Source organism: Salvelinus namaycush, chromosome 25 (genome assembly GCF_016432855.1).
Source record: "Salvelinus namaycush isolate Seneca chromosome 25, SaNama_1.0, whole genome shotgun sequence".
Lineage (NCBI taxonomy): Eukaryota > Metazoa > Chordata > Actinopteri > Salmoniformes > Salmonidae > Salvelinus > Salvelinus namaycush.
Window position 1 is genome coordinate 40,572,117 of NC_052331.1, and position 19,092 is coordinate 40,591,208.

Consider the following 19,092-nt stretch of genomic DNA (forward strand, 5'->3'; position numbering starts at 1 on the left):
ACTGGTCCTGAACATCTCTAAAACTAAGAGCATTTTATTTGGTACAAATCATTCTAGTTCTAGACCTCAGCTGAATCTAGTAATTAATGGTGGGGCTGTTGAACTAGTTTAGTTGAGACTAAATTACTTGGCGTTTGTAAGGACCAACGCCGAAGACGAGAAGCAGGTACGGGGAGTTGACATTTAATTAGGAACAGACAAAGAGCAAGACAGAAACAGCGTCAGCACACGGATACACAATGACAAACGACAATCAGTGCACCAGCAGGGAACTGACAAATATAGGGGAGATAATAAACAGGTGATTGAGTCCAGGTGAGTCCAATAATACGCTGAGGCGTGTGACAGGGAGAAAGTAGGTGTGTGTAATGATGGTGGCAGGAGTGCGCAAGGCTGGGAAGCCTGGTGGGGGGAAGAGCGGGAGCAGACGTGTCAGTGCCCCCCCCCCTAGGGGCGCCACCCGGCGTCCCACCTGGGCGAGCCTGATGGGCCGGCCGAGGCATGGGCGCTGGACAAACCGGCAGAGGCATGAGAGCCTGGCGAGCCGGCTGAGGCATAGGAGCCTGACGACCCGGCTGAGGCATGAAGGGCTGTTGATCCCACTGAGGCGTGGGAGCTCGATGATCCGGCGGAGGCGTAGCAGCCTGACTAGGCCGGCTGGGCGTAAAAACCTGACGATCCGGCTTGAGGCCTGACGTGGGATGGGCGCCTTCCGAGCCAACCAGGGCAAGAAACCTCTCGAGCCAACTAGGGCGTGACAGCCCGACGAGCTGGCTTAAGCACCCCTGGTTCCATCACCACCAACCGGAACGTCAGCACTCCCCAATGCTTCGTATGATGGCTGCTGCATTCTGTAAGGACCGACGCCGGAGAGGAGAAGCAGGTACGGGGACATTTAATTAGAAACAGACAAAGAGCAAGACAGAAACAGGGTCAGCACACGGATACACAATGACAAACGACAATCATTGCTGCAGCGGGGAACAGAGATGGGGTACTGACAAATATAGGGGAGGTACTAAACAGATGATTGAGTCCAGGTGAGTCCAATAATATGCTGATGCGCGTGGCGGGGGAAGGCAAGTGTGCGTAATGATGGTGGCAGGAGTGATGGTGGCTGGGGAGCCTGGCGGGGGGAAGAGCGGGAGCAGGCGTGACAGCGTTACCTTAGATTGTAAACTGTCGTGGTCAAAACATATAGATTCAATGGTTGTAAAGATGGGGAGAAGTCCGCAATAAAGAGATGCTCTGCTTTTTTGACACCACACTCCAAAAAGCAATTACTGCAGGCTCTAGTTTTGTCTAATCTTGATAATTGTCCAGTCGTGTGGTCCAGTGCTGCAGGGAAAGACCAAGTTAAGCTGCAGCTGGCCCAGAACTGAGCGGCACATCTTTCTCTTCACTGTAATCAGAGAGCTGATATAAATACTATGCATGGCAGTCTCTCAAGGCTAAGAGTTGAGGAGAGACTGATTGCATCAATTCTTCTATTTATAAGAAACAAAATCCCAAATTGTTTGCATAGTCAACTTACATACAGCTCTGACACACACACACTTACCCCACCAGACATGCCACCAGGGGTCTTTTCACAGTCCCCAAATCCAGAACAAATTCAAGAACGCGTACAGTATTACATAGAGCCCTTATTGCATGGAACTTCGTTCCATCTCATATTGCTCAAATAAACAGCAAACCTGGTTTCAAAAAACAGATAAAGCAACACCTCACGGCACAACGCCTCTCCTCTATTTGACCTAGATAGTTTGTGTGTATGTATTGATATGGAGGCTACTGTACATGTGCCTTTTAAAATAAATGGATGTAGTTCTGTCCTTGAGCCGTTCTTGTCTGTTAATAATGTTCTGTATTATGTCACGTTGACCCCTGGAAGAGTAGCTGCTGCTTTTGCAACAGCTAATGGGATCCTAATAAAATACCAAATACTAAAACAATCCTAGCTCAACACTCCTATTCTGAGATGTTTGATACATACATCCCCAAATCTAATATATTACAACTGCAGAGTATTTCTTTGTGAAATTGTATTATTTGACTCGCTACGTGTATGCTATGTGTCATAGAATCCTTTTCAACTAATCCTCGTCCGTTTTGTTTGTTTTGTGTGTTTGTTCAATTTTTCAAATCCTACCTTTTCTTTGCGTCTGGATTATAAATTCTTCCTAAATTATGTATCCACCTTTCAAAACCAGTACAATTATGTTGACAAAAAGTATTCTTCTATGGATGAAGTAGCAAAGAACCTGGGGCCAGATTTACTAAGAGGTTGCACCTGTAAAAACCTATCAACCTGTTATTTACAGAGGGGACTAGATCCCAGAATGCACCTTTATTTACAATTTACCTTCAAATATGATCTTTACACGTTGTGTTTTAGTCCCACTTGGAAACAAAAACAGGTGCAGAGTTTGCACAGGTGAGACAGGCCATTCGTTTTAACACATTTCAGAACAATAAACTTCCTTAACTGTTTAACTACTTAATTCTAAATTGAAATTATGGTTCCTGGGACTACTATATACATTTCATTGACACAAATGGCTATGAACTAGCCTGGTCTCAGATCTGTTTGTGCTATCACGTTAACTCCTTGTCATGCCAAATGACAATGAGTTGCAATGAGTTGCAATGAGACGGCACAAACAGACTTGTAGCCAGGCTAGGAATGAACCCTCCCGTAACATTCTCTAACAGAAGTGATGAAACAATGATACCACAATGTTCTCATAAGTGGGCACAAAGATAACACAAACAATAGTCTGCATTGAAACCTGTAGTAGTAGACTAGTTCAGTACTTCTAGTTCAGTCAGCAACACCTCAGTCGTGCGTCATTGTTTCATAAAAAAATCACTTGATTTAGCTAGTTTACTTGTTTTTCCAAGTTGCTGCAAAAAGATTTCCTGTCACGTGGAGAAATGATTTCCTGTCACGTGGAGAAATAAAAAAATTGTCATCCTGAAACTTTAAAAAAAAAGTAAGAATATGAAACAGTGTAACTTCCAAGACATCTGTATAAGGCATCGTTTAAACCATTCAGCTTTAGTATAACTCATCTTGTCTGAGATAGATCATCTTGTCTGACTTTAGTGCCTATACAGATGTAGGATCTTAATTTGAGCCAGTTTGCTACAGCAGGAAAATTATCCTGCAGCAACAGGAAATGTGAATTATTATGTGGATTATAATTAATGGATATTTTTTTGTAAGTGTTGATACGTTATACGTTTGGGCAAATAAAGTCTGGCATTTTAACCTTGAATGCACTAAAAGTTTGCATTTCCTGCTGTGCTAGAAAATTCTCATAAACAAAAGAATAATCAAATGAAGATCCTACATCTGTACTGCTTTCCCTATCGGGCCTATCTGTTTAAAATCGATTATATGACAATCAGAATGACATGCTGATTTAGCTTTGAAGGAGGTTGTAGTAGTTCACTTAAACTTCTTAAAAGGGTATCTTCACCATTTAAGACTTTAGTCCCTTTTACCAGTCATCTATGGAGTCTCAAACTGACACTATGATACTATGCTAGTAATCAGAATCATTCAGTCATGATCCGACTCGTTGTTGTTAAAGTATAATTACAAGTCTAATAAGTTCACTTCTAAAAGAACGCTGTATAGGACAGGCAGTGACAGTGCCTTCTCTATTCGGAAGATCCCTGTATGCATGCTGCTTTTGGCCCAACTGCCCCAGAGGAATCAACTGTGCTTAATGGAGTTTCTAATAGCAGTTGAACTGAAACGACTTGAGGGACGGTGTTGCCATCGTCTCGACGAGATCACGATGAGGAATATTAATAGTCTTTATGGTGTCATTGAAGAAGGAAGTGAGTTGTATCGTGCTGCAGAGAGCAGCGGTGCAGTGTGTTGTGGGATGAAGGGGCCTGCAGGACTTGACAAGGGTCTCAAGCATAACTGAGTGAACTGATAAAGGCAAGGGAATCTACTGGCACCGTTCACTAACAGATACTATGAATATGTATGCTGAAATGTAAATATTGAGTGAACTGGTAAAATCAGAGGAATCTACTCCCAGCATAACAGAGCTCAAGACTGCCATTATGTATGCTGTCCATGACGCTGGAAAGCAGGCGTACATAGAGAGACAGGAGTTGCTGTCCAGCGTCCTGAAACGTATTACTTTGCTGAGGGACCTAAAACGGACATTCCGGGTTGCGTAAGTTTATGACATCAAGACGCTAAATTGCCTATTGGCTGTCCTGCTTAATATGCAGCGTTGTAAATTAATCATTCTATTGGCTTGCCCTACTGGCCTGTTTAATATGCAGTGTTGTAAATGACCCATTCTTAAAATAGCATATCCTAATACTTCTATGAATGCTGGCTATCTCACATAAATCCACTGAACAAGACCTGTCTGTGGTGTGTGTTCGCTTGTATGAGGACTTGAAACACAAATACTTGAATCTTTCTACAGTATTGCGGGGAGGACGAGTCTCGCGTCACTGCGCTGCGCTTCAGCGGGCAAGAGACAAAACTCGGGACAGAGGCAAGTGTAAGGGGAGCCTGTTATACCGCAGACTCGGAAGATGTTACTCACACACTCGGCTGGCCAATGAAATTGTTTCCCCCCTCTTTTTCATTATCGCCCAAGAGAGAAAGCATGCAAGGCTAGAGGCTATGTCTCACCGGCGGTGATTGTGGTCGGCTTCGATCGTTCTCCACAGAAACACTGCAGCATATGCGCTCCTTTCTGAAGGAATGGCCTCAGAATCCTCATTGATTTGGGTTGGTGGGAACCTTCCTCAATCCAAGCAATCCGGACAGCTATCACAACACTGGGTCAGGTAGCATAGCGTATAGCCACCTTCACTAAGAGCAGCTGCTCTCTAGGTTCACAAGCCTCAAAACGCCAGAAGGGCACAGTGTCCAGGACAAATGACGCTAAAACGAGGCATCTTGACTGTGTTTTCCTCTCCTCTTCTCATCCACCGACAATAATTTGTCTTCACAACACCCTGTCTTCCAAGGCTAGGCTACGCAAGGACGTTAGGATGTGCTCCTAATTTGTACAGTCCCTGTCTTTACTAGGGGACGTAATATCAGGGATGGGGAGAGAGAGAGGGGAGAGAGAGAGAGAGAGAGAGAGAAGAGAGAGAAGAGAGAAGAGAGAGAGAGAGAGAGAGAGAGAGAGAGAGAGAGAGAAGAGAGAGAGAGAGAGAGAGAGAGAGAGAGAGAGAGAGAGAGAGAGAGAGAGAGAGAGAGAGAGAGAGAACAGTGCGAGCAGCTTGCACGCGAAAGTTTAACTGCAGGGGTAAGTGGCGGGACGGCCAGGGATGAGGTAATGCAGTAGCCTACCGTGCCGTTTGTCCAGGCGACACAATGAGAGCGACGCGGCACGTCTGTTGGGATTAAAAGGCCAATGTTCCGCTATCTATAGGGGACCGGAGGACAACGTATAGCCTACGTCAGATGCAGCCGACAGTTTAAAGATAAAGATGACCAAATGCACCAACATGTCATGATGAAAGAGTATCCGCAATAAACTCTTAGCCAACAATACCATGCAGGTGTCAAATCCTAGTAGATGGTAAACTCAGCCTCCATCAACTATTAGCCTACTGTGCAAAGGTATATCAGTGGCCACAGTCTGATGATGACGTAGGCAACCTAGACACCTCAGTAGTGAGACCATTTTTGTCCAGGACTGATTTTAAGTCATTTCTTGCAGTACCTATAGGTACCAGTGTGCTACCTACCAATTCTGTTGAGTTCCCAGTCTTAGGTGAACAAAGACAGACATACAGGTTTGAGATGACTCAACATCAAATGACAAGTAATATAATGATATATAATATGACACATTAAATATTAAATATCACTGTCTCTTGAAGGACATGCCCCCAACAAGTGGTTAATTGAAGCAGTAACGTGTGACACTGACAGGTCAGCAAGACCTTCTGTATTTTAACTAACCACAAACAAACAAATTGCATAAACTTTAGGGGAAACAGCAGAGCAAGCAGTTTGTTGTTGTGAATTTCCTCACTTTACAAAATAATTGAGAAACAACAGACAATTTGTCACCACAACTTGACACATTGCACTTTGACCTTTCCATATCCACAGTGTGCAAAATCAACGAAATATACAAATAAATCCCATCCAAGCAGTCTTATAGCCAAGGGGGGGGGGGGGGGGGGGGGGTCAGTCCACTCCTGATAAGTGCTAGTGGGACACTCCGCAAGGCTCGGAAGAAGGCGATTACGCCGAAACATAAGCTTGTTTATATTGTCCAGTCATTAAATACTCCGATCAATGCAGATAAAGAGTGATCCTTTTTTTAAATGTATTGTTTTTTGGATAGTCACCCATTGTAGTATCCAGGGGGGTAAGGAAGGTTTTTTTTGGGGGGGGGGGGGTTCAAACCCCTCAGTCAAGCACCTGGTGCCCTTTTATGTTCAAGCTGGGCTGAAGCGCATCTCGGTACACTTTCTTTTCAAGCGCACATTAGATAAGTGCAAACTCTGTTAAAGAGTAACCTAACCGTTCCCTATTTTTTTATTTATATATACATATATATAGTATATCACATAATTCCAGCATTTCCACATTTAGGTGTAAATAGGATACATTTGGTCCCCCCTCTCTTCCTGGGGTCCAAACACATTAACATGACATATAAAACAAAAGATAAAACAGTAGATCCTATAACATTATTACACCACTACATATCTACAATACAAAAATGTTGAATACCATGATTCTCAACAGAGAGACCATGGATCGATACAGAGCGAAATATTTTGGGTGTGATTGTGCAACGCAGTCCTCCGGGTCCAAAACCACTGCATTGTAGGGGCTCTGTCCCAAGTGGAACACTATTCCCTATAGAGTGCACTACTTTTTAACCAGAGCCCTATGGAACCCTATTTCCTATATAGTGGAACCCTATGGAACCCTATTTCCTATATAGTGCACTACTTTGGACCAGAGCCCTATGGAACCCAGGAGTCAGCTGTACATAGAGATCTCAGAAATAAGCCACATTGTGTATTGTTGCTGAACCATTCTAACTATTAGGATTATGGTGTGTGGTATATTATGACGAGGCGTAATGATATTCAACGACATCATTGCTTTTGGTGCTTTGCACAGAGGACCCCACCTGTCCCTTGACAGTGAGTTTAAGTAAGTCTCGCGTTGCTATACCTCCAGAAACACGTGGTTGTCAGGGAAGCCTGGTTCGCAGCCGAGGCTAAGTTCCAGTCAATAGTAATGAAGAAAATCAGAATCACACAGTGGATGCTCATCCCCTTTGGGCTACATACTATTGAAACACTAGAAGAGGGGACAAAGCAATGTGAGGGCAATGCTCACGTTGCTCAACAAAATAATAGCAAATACATCAAGTTTTACAGTAGAGGGCACTGTTACATTTCTATGGAGAGGGAGCTGAGAAGAGAATATGAGATTTTGAAAAGGCAGGGGGAGAGTTGGTCAATGAGGGGAGAGACAGAGAAAGTAGTTCAAGACATCCACAAAGTTCTATATACAGGAAGTACCAGGTAATAACATGGTTATATACAGGAAGTACCAGGTAATAACATGGTTATATACAGGGAGTACAAGACTATTTTTCTCCTGATGGCCACCGATGTTGAGCAGTGTTGTGCCCTCTTCAATGTTTTTTAAAATGTTATTTAACCCTTTTTTAACTAGGCAAGTGGGTTAAGAACAAATTCTTATTTACAATGGCCTACACCGGCCAAACACGGACAACGCTGGGCCAATTGTGCGTCGCCCTATGGGACTCCCAATCACGGCCGGTTGTGATACAGCCTGGATTCGAACCAGGGTGTCTGTAGTGACGCCTCTAGCACTGAGATGCAGTGCCTTAGACCGCTACGCCACTCGGGAGCAAGAGTCCCTGCCAAGATACAGTGGGGAGAACAAGTATTTGATACACTGCCGATTTTGCAGGTTTTCCTACTTACGTAGAGGTCTGTAATTTTTTATCATAGGTACACTTCAACTGTGAGAGACGGAATCTAAAACAAAAATCCAGAAAATCACATTGTATGATTTGTAAATAATTAATTTGCATTTTTTTGCATGACATAAGTATTTGATCACCTACCAACCAGTAAGAATTCCGGCTCTCACAGACCTGTTAGTTTTTCTTTAAGAAGCCCTCCTGTTCTCCACTCATTACCTGTATTAACTGCACCTGTTTGAACTTGTTACCTGTATAAAAGACACCTGTCCACACACTCAATCAAACAGACTCCAACCTCTCCACAATGGCCAAGACCAGAGAGCTGTGTAAGGACATCAGGGATAAAATTGTAGATCTGCACAAGGCTGGGATGGGCTACAGGACAATAGGCAAGCAGCTTGGTGAGAAGGCAACAACTGTTGGCGCAATTATTAGAAAATGGAAGAAGTTCAAGATGACGGTCAATCACCCTCGGTCTGGGGCTCCATGCAAGATCTCACCTCGTGGGGCATCAATGATCATGAGGAAGGTGAGGGATCAGCCCAGAACTACACAGCAGGACCTGGTCAATGACCTGAAGAGAGCTGGGACCACAGTCTCAAAAAAAAACATTAGTAACACACTACGCCGTCATGGTTTAAAATCCTGCAGTGCACGCAAGGTCCCCCTGCTCAAGCCAGCGCATGTCCAGGCCCGTCTGAAGTTTGCCAATGACCATCTGGATGATCCAGAGGAGGAATGGGAGAAAGTCATGTGGTCTGATGAGACAAAAATAGAGCTTTTTCGTCTAAACTCCACTCGCCGTGTTTGGAGGAAGAAGAAGGATGAGTACAACCCCAAGAACACCATCCCAACCGTGAAGCATGGAGGTGGAAACATCATTCTTTGGGGATGCTTTTCTGCAAAGGGGACAGGACGACTGCACCGTATTGAGGGGAGGATGGATGGGGCCATGTTTTGCGAGATCTTGGCCAACAACCTCCTTCCCTCAGTAAGAGCATTGAAGATGGGTCGTAGCTGGGTCTTCCAGCATGACAATGACCCGAAACACACAGCCAGGGCAACTAAGGAGTGGCTCCGTAAGAAGCATCTCAAGGTCCTGGAGTGGCCTTGCCAGTCTCCAGACCTGAACCCAATAGAAAATCTTTGGAGGGAGCTGAAAGTCCGTATTGCCCAGCGACAGCCCCAAAACCTGAAGGATCTGGAGAAGGTCTGTATGGAGGAGTGGGCCAAAATCCCTGCTGCAGTGTGTGCAAACCTGGTCAAGAACTACAGGAAATGTATGATCTCTGTAATTGCAAACAAAGGTTTCTGTACCAAATATTAAGTTCTGCTTTTCTGATGTATCAAATACTTATGTCATGCAATAAAATGCAATTTTTTATTACCTATGTACCTGTGTACCTATGATAAAAATTACAGACCTCTACATGCTTTGTAAGTAGGAAAACCTGCAAAATCGGCAGTGTGTCAAATACTTGTTATCCCCACTGTATATGCCATCATCTATTGATAAATTGGTGCGGAAAGGCACGTTTTTTTTCGTGAGTGGTTGTGCAATGAGCCAAGGCTGTAGTCAAAAGGGATTTTCACACTACTGAGCCGAACCAGGCCAAACCAAGCTATCGGGCTGGCCTGGTTCCGCATTAACCGTAGCTGCTGGAACGGTGGTGGAAAGAAAGTATCTAGGACAGCACCGTTTTGGTTCAGGTGGTTTACACAGTGTGAAGGGGACACAAAACTGTGAAGAGGACACAACACTGTGAAGAGAACACAACACTGTGAAGAGGACACACCACTGTGAAGAGGACACAACACTGTGAAGAGGACACACCACTGTGAAGAGGACACAACACTGTGAAGAGGACACAACACTGTGAAGAGGACACACCACTGTGAAGAGGACACAACACTGTGAAGAGGACACAACACTGTGAAGAGAACACACCACTGTGAAGAGGACACAACACTGTGAAGAGGACACACCACTGTGAAGAGGACACAACACTGTGAAGAGGACACACCAGTGTGAAGGGGACACAACACTGTGAAGAGGACACACCACTGTGAAGGGGACACACCAGTGTGAAGAGAACACAACACTGTGAAGTGGACACAACACTGTGAAGACGACACAACACTGTGAAGAGGACACAACACTGTGAAGAGGACACAACACTGTGAAGAGGACACAACACTGTGAAGAGACAACACTGTGAAGGGGACACACCACTGTAAAGTGGACACAACACTGTGAAGAGGACACAACACTGTGAAGAGAACACAACACTGTGAAGAGGACACAACAGTGTGAAGAGGACACAACAGTGTGAAGAGACACAACACTGTGAAGAGACAACACTGTGAAGAGGACACAACACTGTGAAGAGGACACAACACTGTGAAGAGGACACAACACTGTGAAGAGGACACAACACTGTGAAGAGAACACAACACTGTGAAGAGGACACACCACTGTGAAGAGGACACAACACTGTGAAGAGGACACAACACTGTGAAGAGGACACAACAGTGTGAAGAGACACAACACTGTGAAGAGGACACACCACTGTGAAGAGGACACAACACTGTGAAGAGGACACAACACTGTGAAGAGAACACAACACTGTGAAGAGGACACAACAGTGTGAAGAGACACAACACTGTGAAGAGACAACACTGTGAAGAGGACACAACACTGTGAAGAGGACACAACACTGTGAAGAGGACACAACACTGTGAAGAGGACACAACACTGTGAAGAGACAACAGTGTGAAGGGGACACAACACTGTGAAGAGAACACAACACTGTGAAGAGAACACAACACTGTGAAGAGACAACAGTGTGAAGGGGACACAACACTGTGAAGGGGGCACAACACTGTGAAGAGACAACAGTGTGAAGAGGACACAACACTGTGAAGAGGACACAACACTGTGAAGAGGACACAACAGTGTGAAGAGGACACAACAGTGTGAAGGGGACACAACACTGTGAAGACGACACAACACTGTGAAGAGACAACAGTGTGAAGAGGACACAACACTGTGAAGAGGACACAACAGTGTGAAGGGGACACAACACTGTGAAGAGGACACAACACTGTGAAGTGGACACAACACTGTGAAGTGGACACAACACTGTGAAGAGGACACAACACTGTGAAGAGGACACAACAGTGTGAAGAGACAACAGTGTGAAGAGACACAACACTGTGAAGAGGACACAACAGTGTGAAGGGGACACAACAGTGTGAAGAGGACACAACACTGTGAAGAGGACACAACAGTGTGAAGGGGACACAACACTGTGAAGAGGACACAACACTGTGAAGAGGACACAACAGTGTGGAGAGGACACACCAGTGTGGAGAGGACACAACACTGTGGAGAGGACACAACAGTGTGAAGAGGACACAACAGTGTGGAGAGGACACACCAGTGTGGAGAGACACAACACTGTGAAGAGGACACAACAGTGTGAAGAGGACACACCAGTGTGGAGAGGACACAACACTGTGGAGAGGACACAACAGTGTGAAGAGGACACAACAGTGTGAAGAGACAACACTGTGAAGAGGACACAACACTGTGAAGAGGACACAACACTGTAAAGTGGACACAACAGTGTGGAGAGGACACAACAGTGTTCAACATCGGTGGCCATCAGGAGAGAAAAAATGCTTTCGTATCAGCTACAGATTTAGTAAACAGATATTTGTAAACCATTGATCCATCTAGAACTACCAGAAAGACTAACAAGCCAGAGCGTTCAAGAACGTGTGTCACATACTAGTCTACACAGTAATGTTATCCAAGCTCAGAGACACAGAGAGAACAGGGACTGGTTTAACTATAATCATGCTTATGAGTTTACTGCTGATCTTTAATTATTTGTTACTTTTATTTCTTATTTTTTTTAGGTATTTTTCTTAAAACGGCATTGTTGGTTAAGGGCTTGTAAGTACTATTTTGCGCAATGACGCTGTCGGTGTGTTGGAAGCATAAGGGGGAGAGAAAGGGAAGGAGGAGGAACAGCAGTGGTCCTAGAGACAGAGCCATTTCAGTCATCTTATCCTGCTGCAGAGCCATCGTCTCAATCAGAGGAGAGAGAGAGAGAGAGAGAGAGAGAGAGAGAGAGAGAGAGAGAGAGAGAGAGAGAGAGAGAGAGAGAGAGAGACAGAGCCATTTCAGTCATCTTATCCTGCTGCAGAGCCATCGTATCAATCAGAGGAGAGAGAGAGAGAGAGAGAGAGAGAGAGAGGATGATTTACAGAGAGAGAAAGGGAAATAGATTGATTATGTAGGATGGGGTCAATCTAGTTTATTTTATAGTCTTATTTCTGGAATTCAATTCATAATGAAATTGTGTGGTAGCAATGGACAATTTTAAGAACTTACTTCAAATGATTTAACCCTGTTGTTAACATGCCAATTGGAATGTAGTGGTCCTAATTTTTCTGTCCCAATTTCAATCTTGTATCAATTGCTGCAACCAATCACGGCTGGTTGTGACACAGCCTGGGTCGAACCCAGGTCTGTAGGGACGCCTCAAGCACTGCGATGCAGTGCCTTTAGACTGTTGCACCACTCGGGAGGCCAGCAATTTACCATTTTAAGAAGTAATATGTTTCAGGACCCTCCCTGGACAGCAACTCAGTTCTTTCTTGGAATGTTCATGTTTCAGCACCATGGACAGCAAACATATTGGTAGTCTTGATGTATTAGAAAACACTAAATAGCTAAAGAACTGTGAAATAACGATTAAAAGGTCCAATCTGTCATTTAAAAAGACTGACTTTACCCCTTTGTTTTTTGGTAAATTTAGGGATGGGGCTGGTGGAAATGCAGAGACATATCTTTTTTAATATATGACTCTGGGTTAATGTAACCATTCACAAATTCATATACAGGATACTAACAGTGAGATAGTTTAAAACATATTTTGAGGCTTTACATTATACACTCAAATTACAACAAAACATAAAACAACGGAGCAATACAACCTTCGATTTTGAGTTATGATAGAGTAAGACAGTTAGGTATTTCTAATTTATAATTCTTCACGAATCAATATATAATTATCTGAACATTGAACAGCAAGAAATCTCACAGATTGAGCCCTTAGGTGGAGGTGACAATAAAAGGTGACCAAAAGGTAATTCTGGTAAGATGGCATAGACTCTGAACAATATGTAGAGAGTAGGGGGGTATACACCAATGATGTTGTTGGCTTTTACAGTATAAACGGTACAGGAATATTCTCTGATAACCCATATGGAAATGATTTATACAAATATTATCTGAGTCAATCTTCATATAAGTCAATCTTATATGATTATGACCTACTTCCTGTAAGAAAACACACAAATTCATGATTCTTATACAATTCCTGTGTTTCACACATGTGACATCGTATAAGTCAAACATATGGTTCTTGTATTATGCCAGTGTATGATTATGGTCTTATAACACACATATATAAGACACATATCACGTATATATTACTTTGATGTTTCAGGAGTAGGCCTGCCCACATAAGAATCCGTATATGATTCATATAGACCCTTTTCCATATGGGAATATACCAACGCGTCCTGCTTGCCCCTTCTCAATTATGCAATTCCCAATCCATTTTAAAGGGAAATATCACAACGACAATGACTCCCGATATGTAGACCTCAGACACTGCATGTAGGTGTTGGCGTAGATACCTAGAGAAGTAGTTAACAGTATATCTTCCATTTGAGCCAAGTCAGTATTGGCTGTGATACTTGCTGCTGCCAGGCGCTTGGCCTGACCCCTCTCTTATTTCCCCTCATTGCGTCAACAGAAGCGAGGTTAAAATGTTCACCTTGTAAGGTGATAGGAGTTTAAAACCAGACAGTAATGGGAACTGTACAGTTATAAGTCGTATAAAGTCAATAATGTACAGTAATCATAAACATCAGTTGACATTCCTCATGACAATAATAAAACGTGTCATTATCCATTTATGCGGACATAGAATAAACAATAAACATTTCTGGAACATGCCATATCATAGTGTTGCAGCTTGTCAACAACAACAAGGTCACTGTTGATCAGGGACGGACTGGGAAAAGAAATCGGCCTGGGTATTTCTAACACACCGGCCCATTGTTTTCTCTTGAGACACCCATTATCAGCCAAATAATGATCATTCTGCGCTAAAACCCCAATTTACCAAGGCCCACTAGGCAAAAAAATGGACCAACCCATCTGGCATTTGCCAGAAATGCCCGATGGCCAATCCGTCTCTGCTGTTGTTAGATTACACACTTCTGCATGCATCATCCTTTTTATGGCAAGTTGTTATGATCCAAACTATTCAACTACAGATAACGGAAATCTCATACAAAATTAACACATTCCGTTTGCAATTCTAACATGTTCCATGGCATGTGAAATGCCTTGATAACCTGTTTCCAGTACATTTTTAATGTATTTAGGCACTAAAAACGCACTCCACATATGGAGTGAATTTAGTACCAAAAGTCTGTGAATGTAAACAACATTTTGAGTAGTGATTGGTGGCTTTTCTATGAAAGTAATACGTTGTGAATGTAAAAATAAATGATTGGAAATTTGAACGTATTATAAGACTGTTTGACAAACAAATAAACATTATTATCAGTGTAAGCACAAATCATTTCTGGGTGTTTTTTCTTTATCACATTCAACTTTCACTTGCATGTGTTAGTTTCTCTCTTCAAGTGTGCAGAACTGTATTCCACCCACAGACTTTTGGCACTCATCTTGCATAGAATTCAGCAGGTACCTGCACTCAAACCATAAAAAAAAAGAACAAGGAGGCCAAGGTGGAAAAATATTCCAGCACTGAGGATGGAATAGACGACAAAATGTACGCTCTTCTAGACGACAAAATGTACGCTCTTTTAGACGACAAAATGTACGCTCTTCTAGACGACAAAATGTACGCTCTTCTATACGACAAAATGTACGGTCTTTTAGTTGACAAAATGTACGGTCTTTTAAGACAACAAAATGTACAGTCTTTTAAGACAATAAAATGTATGCTCTTTTAGACAACAAAATGTACAGTCTTTTAAGACAACAAAATGTACAGTCTTTTAAGACAATAAAATGTATGCTCTTTTAGACAACAAAATGTACAGTCTTTTAAGACAACAAAATGTATGGTCTTTTAGACAACAAAATGTACGGTCTTTTAAGACAACAAAATGTACGGTCTTTTAAGACAACAAAATGTACGGTCTTTTAGACGACAAAATGTACGGTCTTTTAGACGACAAAATGTACGGTCTTTTAGACGACAAAATGTACGGTCTTTTAAGACAACAAAATGTACGGTCTTTTAGACGACAAAATGTACGGTCTTTTAGACGACAAAATGTACGGTCTTTTAAGACAACAAAATGTACGGTCTTTAAGACAACAAAATGTACGGTCTTTTAAGACAACAAAATGTACGGTCTTTAAGACAACAAAATGTACGGTCTTTTAAGACAACAAAATGTACGGTCTTTAAGACAACAAAATGTACGGTCTTTTTTGTTTAGCGCTTTTTGCACTACACTGGCACATGTTTCATTCTTACGAGCACGTTAAATTATGTATATTTTTTGCATCTCAGCCTCCTTGTTTTTTTCTTCTTTTTATGGTTTGAGTGTGAGTACTTGCTGAATTTTATAGATTTTTTTTCTCTCACGCACCGGCCACCATTCATTCAAGCCTGAGCCCCTAATACTGCTTGTCTCCTCCTCTTGCATACAAATTAGATTCGTTGTGGTAATTTGGGGATTTGTACAGTTGTAGAACTTACCTCACAGATTACAGAAACATCAACCGCTAAGACCATGCAGCAGCTCCACTTCATCAGCTAGCCACAAGCATTAGACTGCTACACAATTGTGGTGACTTTGTCACAAGATTAAAGGGTCATGATCGTGCTAAAATAAACAACAAGCAAATAGCAGTGGTCAGATATTTCAATACCAGCAGCAGCAGCGAAATCGGAATCCAACATGACAGTGCCCAGCAGCGTTTTCAGGTGAGAAGAGGAGAAGAGGCCTACACAGGAAGAAAGAAGCAAGAAGGCTGAAGGGGAAGACTCCCACACAAACACTACGCTAGACTGTAAACAACCCAAACTAGTTCATTATACATACAGACTTTCTAAGAGTTCTAGTTCCTTCAAACTATCTACTGTTCAGCCATTTTTAACTACCTTTTTCATCACAAACATTAGAATTGTAAATAATGCGCAATGAATCTGCAAATAATTTAACTAAACTTCTCCAGTGATGTTTTGAAACATCTACAACAATCTCTCTCTCTCTCTCCACTGCTATCACCAACTTGAAGGCTCAGCGTTAGCCTGGTGCCAGGTTTGTACTGTACAACCAACTTGTTCACTGCCAAACATGGCTCCCCAACCACATCTGTCCTTGTTCTAGAGCTCCTTGTAGGTCTACGATCCATCCATACTCATAGCCAGAACTCTGGGATTTTCATGAAACGTTTGGCTGTAATAAACTAGTTTGTGGAAGTGCTGATGATCGTGACGCTCACGAGTTAGCGTGCCACTAAGTTAATAACCATGGGCCCTAATAATCATGAATGAGTTAGCGTGCCACTAAGTTAATAACCATGGGCCCTAATAATCATGAATGAGTTAGCGTGCCACTAAGTTAATAACCATGGGCCCTAATAATCATGAATGAGTTAGCGTGCCACTAAGTTAATAACCATGGGCCCTAATAATCATGAATGAGTTAGCGTGCCACTAAGTTAATAACCATGGGCCCTAATAATCATGAATGAGTTAGCGTGCCACTAAGTTAATAACCATGGGCCCTAATAATCATGAATGAGTTAGCGTGCCACTAAGTTAATAAACATGAATGAGTTAGCGTGCCACTAAGTTAATAAACATGAATGAGTTAGCGTGCCACTAAGTTAATAAACATGAATGAGTTAGCGTGCCACTAAGTTAATAATCATGAATGAGTTACATGGCCCTCTGCTGCTGATAGATACATCAGTAGCCCCCAATCCCCTCCAGGCCAAAGCAAAACATTGGTTTGAGTCAATCTAGTTTATTAAAACTGAATTTATCATGGTCCATCAATATAGCTGATTGGTTGAATTAGCAAAGAGTGATCGACATACACAGTCTTTGTCTCATTGTAACCCAGATTTCAACCACAAATTATACCAATAGAGTTCCAAAGATTGGTTTATTTCTCGTTGAATTTAAGTTTGTTGACAACTCAATCAAATATGAACCAAAATTGTATGTTGATCTGATGTCTTTGCTCGGAGAGTAGATTGAATTTCCTTGGATAAAGGTAGCTCTGGTCCAGTGTGCAGCTGGCTAACACTGAGCTCAGTAAGCCGCACGTAACACCCTGGATCAGAGCTAAATAATAGCAGGAGATCTATGAACTGAAACAAAAAGGTAGGGGATAAAGGAAGCTCCCAGCTGCGTAAAATGTCAATGACTGAGCTATGTCTCTTCAACCTGCAATGCACGGCATCTAGAGCTGAAAATCACAAAAGCATGACAGCAAATTTCACTAAGTTGCCACGGGAGCACCAAGGTCTGTCTGAAGAAAACAGATGTGCAAGCGTGAAGGTTGAGATTGAACGCAGCCAAAAAAGAGAAAATCTGTCTCTGTGTACAGATAATATGACAGATATCACATATCACAGACATCACTGCGACTACTTGTAATTTTAAAGTGTTTTTCATGGTTGCAAAGACGAGGGACGCAAATGCCATCGCTTGAAGAACGATCCAACCACATATTTACATAATTGAATTCCCCTAAATAAAGTTGATATGCTGTGTTGTTATATCTGCATATAACGTATTCTACACATTCACTATTACTGAATCCATTGTAACACATACATCAGTGGTTCCCAACCTTTTTCTGTTACTGTATCCACCTGAATTTTGCTCTGCCCGGAGTATCCTTGAAGTACCCCCTCAAGTGCATTTTACCAGCAGGCCTATGGTCTCATGAGTCTTCTCAAGTACCCCCTGTGGATAGACCAAGTACCCCCAGGGGTCCTAGTATCCCTGCTTGGGAACCTCTGACATACATTATGTAATCTATTGTGTATTTTCATGAGATGAAAACTGAGTCTGACTGTTACGGTCATACAGTGTAGGGTGAAGTTTCCCCTAGACGCTGATCTTGGGTCAGTTTTTGCATTTCCCCCACTAATAGTTACGTTTACGATTGGAGGAGGGGAAGCTGATCCTAGATCTATACCTAGGGGAAACTTTACCGCCCCCAGCATAAAATACCAGGAGAAGGGCCTTCCTCCCATCCCAACTCCTAGCCCAACTCAATACATGCAAGTAAAGCTTAACAGGTATTAGTTCATAAATGCAGTTACATTCCAATGAATTCATTGTGGTTGAGATTGCAGCCGTCAGCACACCATGTTGAAACGATGTCACATTTTTTGGATAGAAGGGGTTGAGAGTGTGTGTGTGTCAGCGACAGCATACATGTGTAGGATCTTAATTTGATCACCCTGTTGCAGGAGAACTTTCTTGCAATGCAAGAGATTTTAAAGCTTCTGATTTCCACTTTGAAATTACCGACATGATTTTCCCTTATTAAAAAATGTATTAACCCATGCAAAAATGTCCATGAATTATAATCCACATAATAATTCACATTTCCTGTTGCTGCAGGGTTATTTTTCTGATTTAGCAAACTGGCTCAAATTAAGATCCTACATCTGTATGAGATTGTCAAACTCTGCAAGTGTGTGAGAGAAAGGAGAATAAGAGTTGAAGACAGCTGGGTAGACATGACATAGAAAGAGGGGACAGCTGGTGTAGACATGACATAGAAAGAGGGGACAGCTGGTGTAGACATGACATAGAAAGAGGGGACAACTGGTGTACACATGACATAGAAAGAGGGGACAACTGGTGTACACATGACATAGAAAGAGGGGACAACTGGTGTAGACATGACATAGAAAGAGGGGACAACTGGTGTAGACATGACATAGAAAGAGGTGACAGCTGGGGTAGACATGACATAGAAAGAGGGGACAGCTGGTGTAGACATGACA

At 42.6% G+C, this 19,092-nt stretch overlaps 1 protein-coding gene across 1 annotated transcript in view; it reads right to left on the minus strand.

Annotated features, from left to right (window-relative positions):
• Positions 1-4,766, minus strand: part of LOC120020123 (fibroblast growth factor 12-like) — a 63,151-nt gene extending 58,385 nt beyond the window's left edge. The window contains exon 1 of the mRNA XM_038963583.1: positions 4,676-4,766. Within this exon, the coding sequence (XP_038819511.1) occupies positions 4,676-4,766 (91 nt within the window). The remainder of the gene's footprint in view (positions 1-4,675) is intronic.
• Between the last annotated feature and the right edge of the window lie 14,326 nt (positions 4,767-19,092).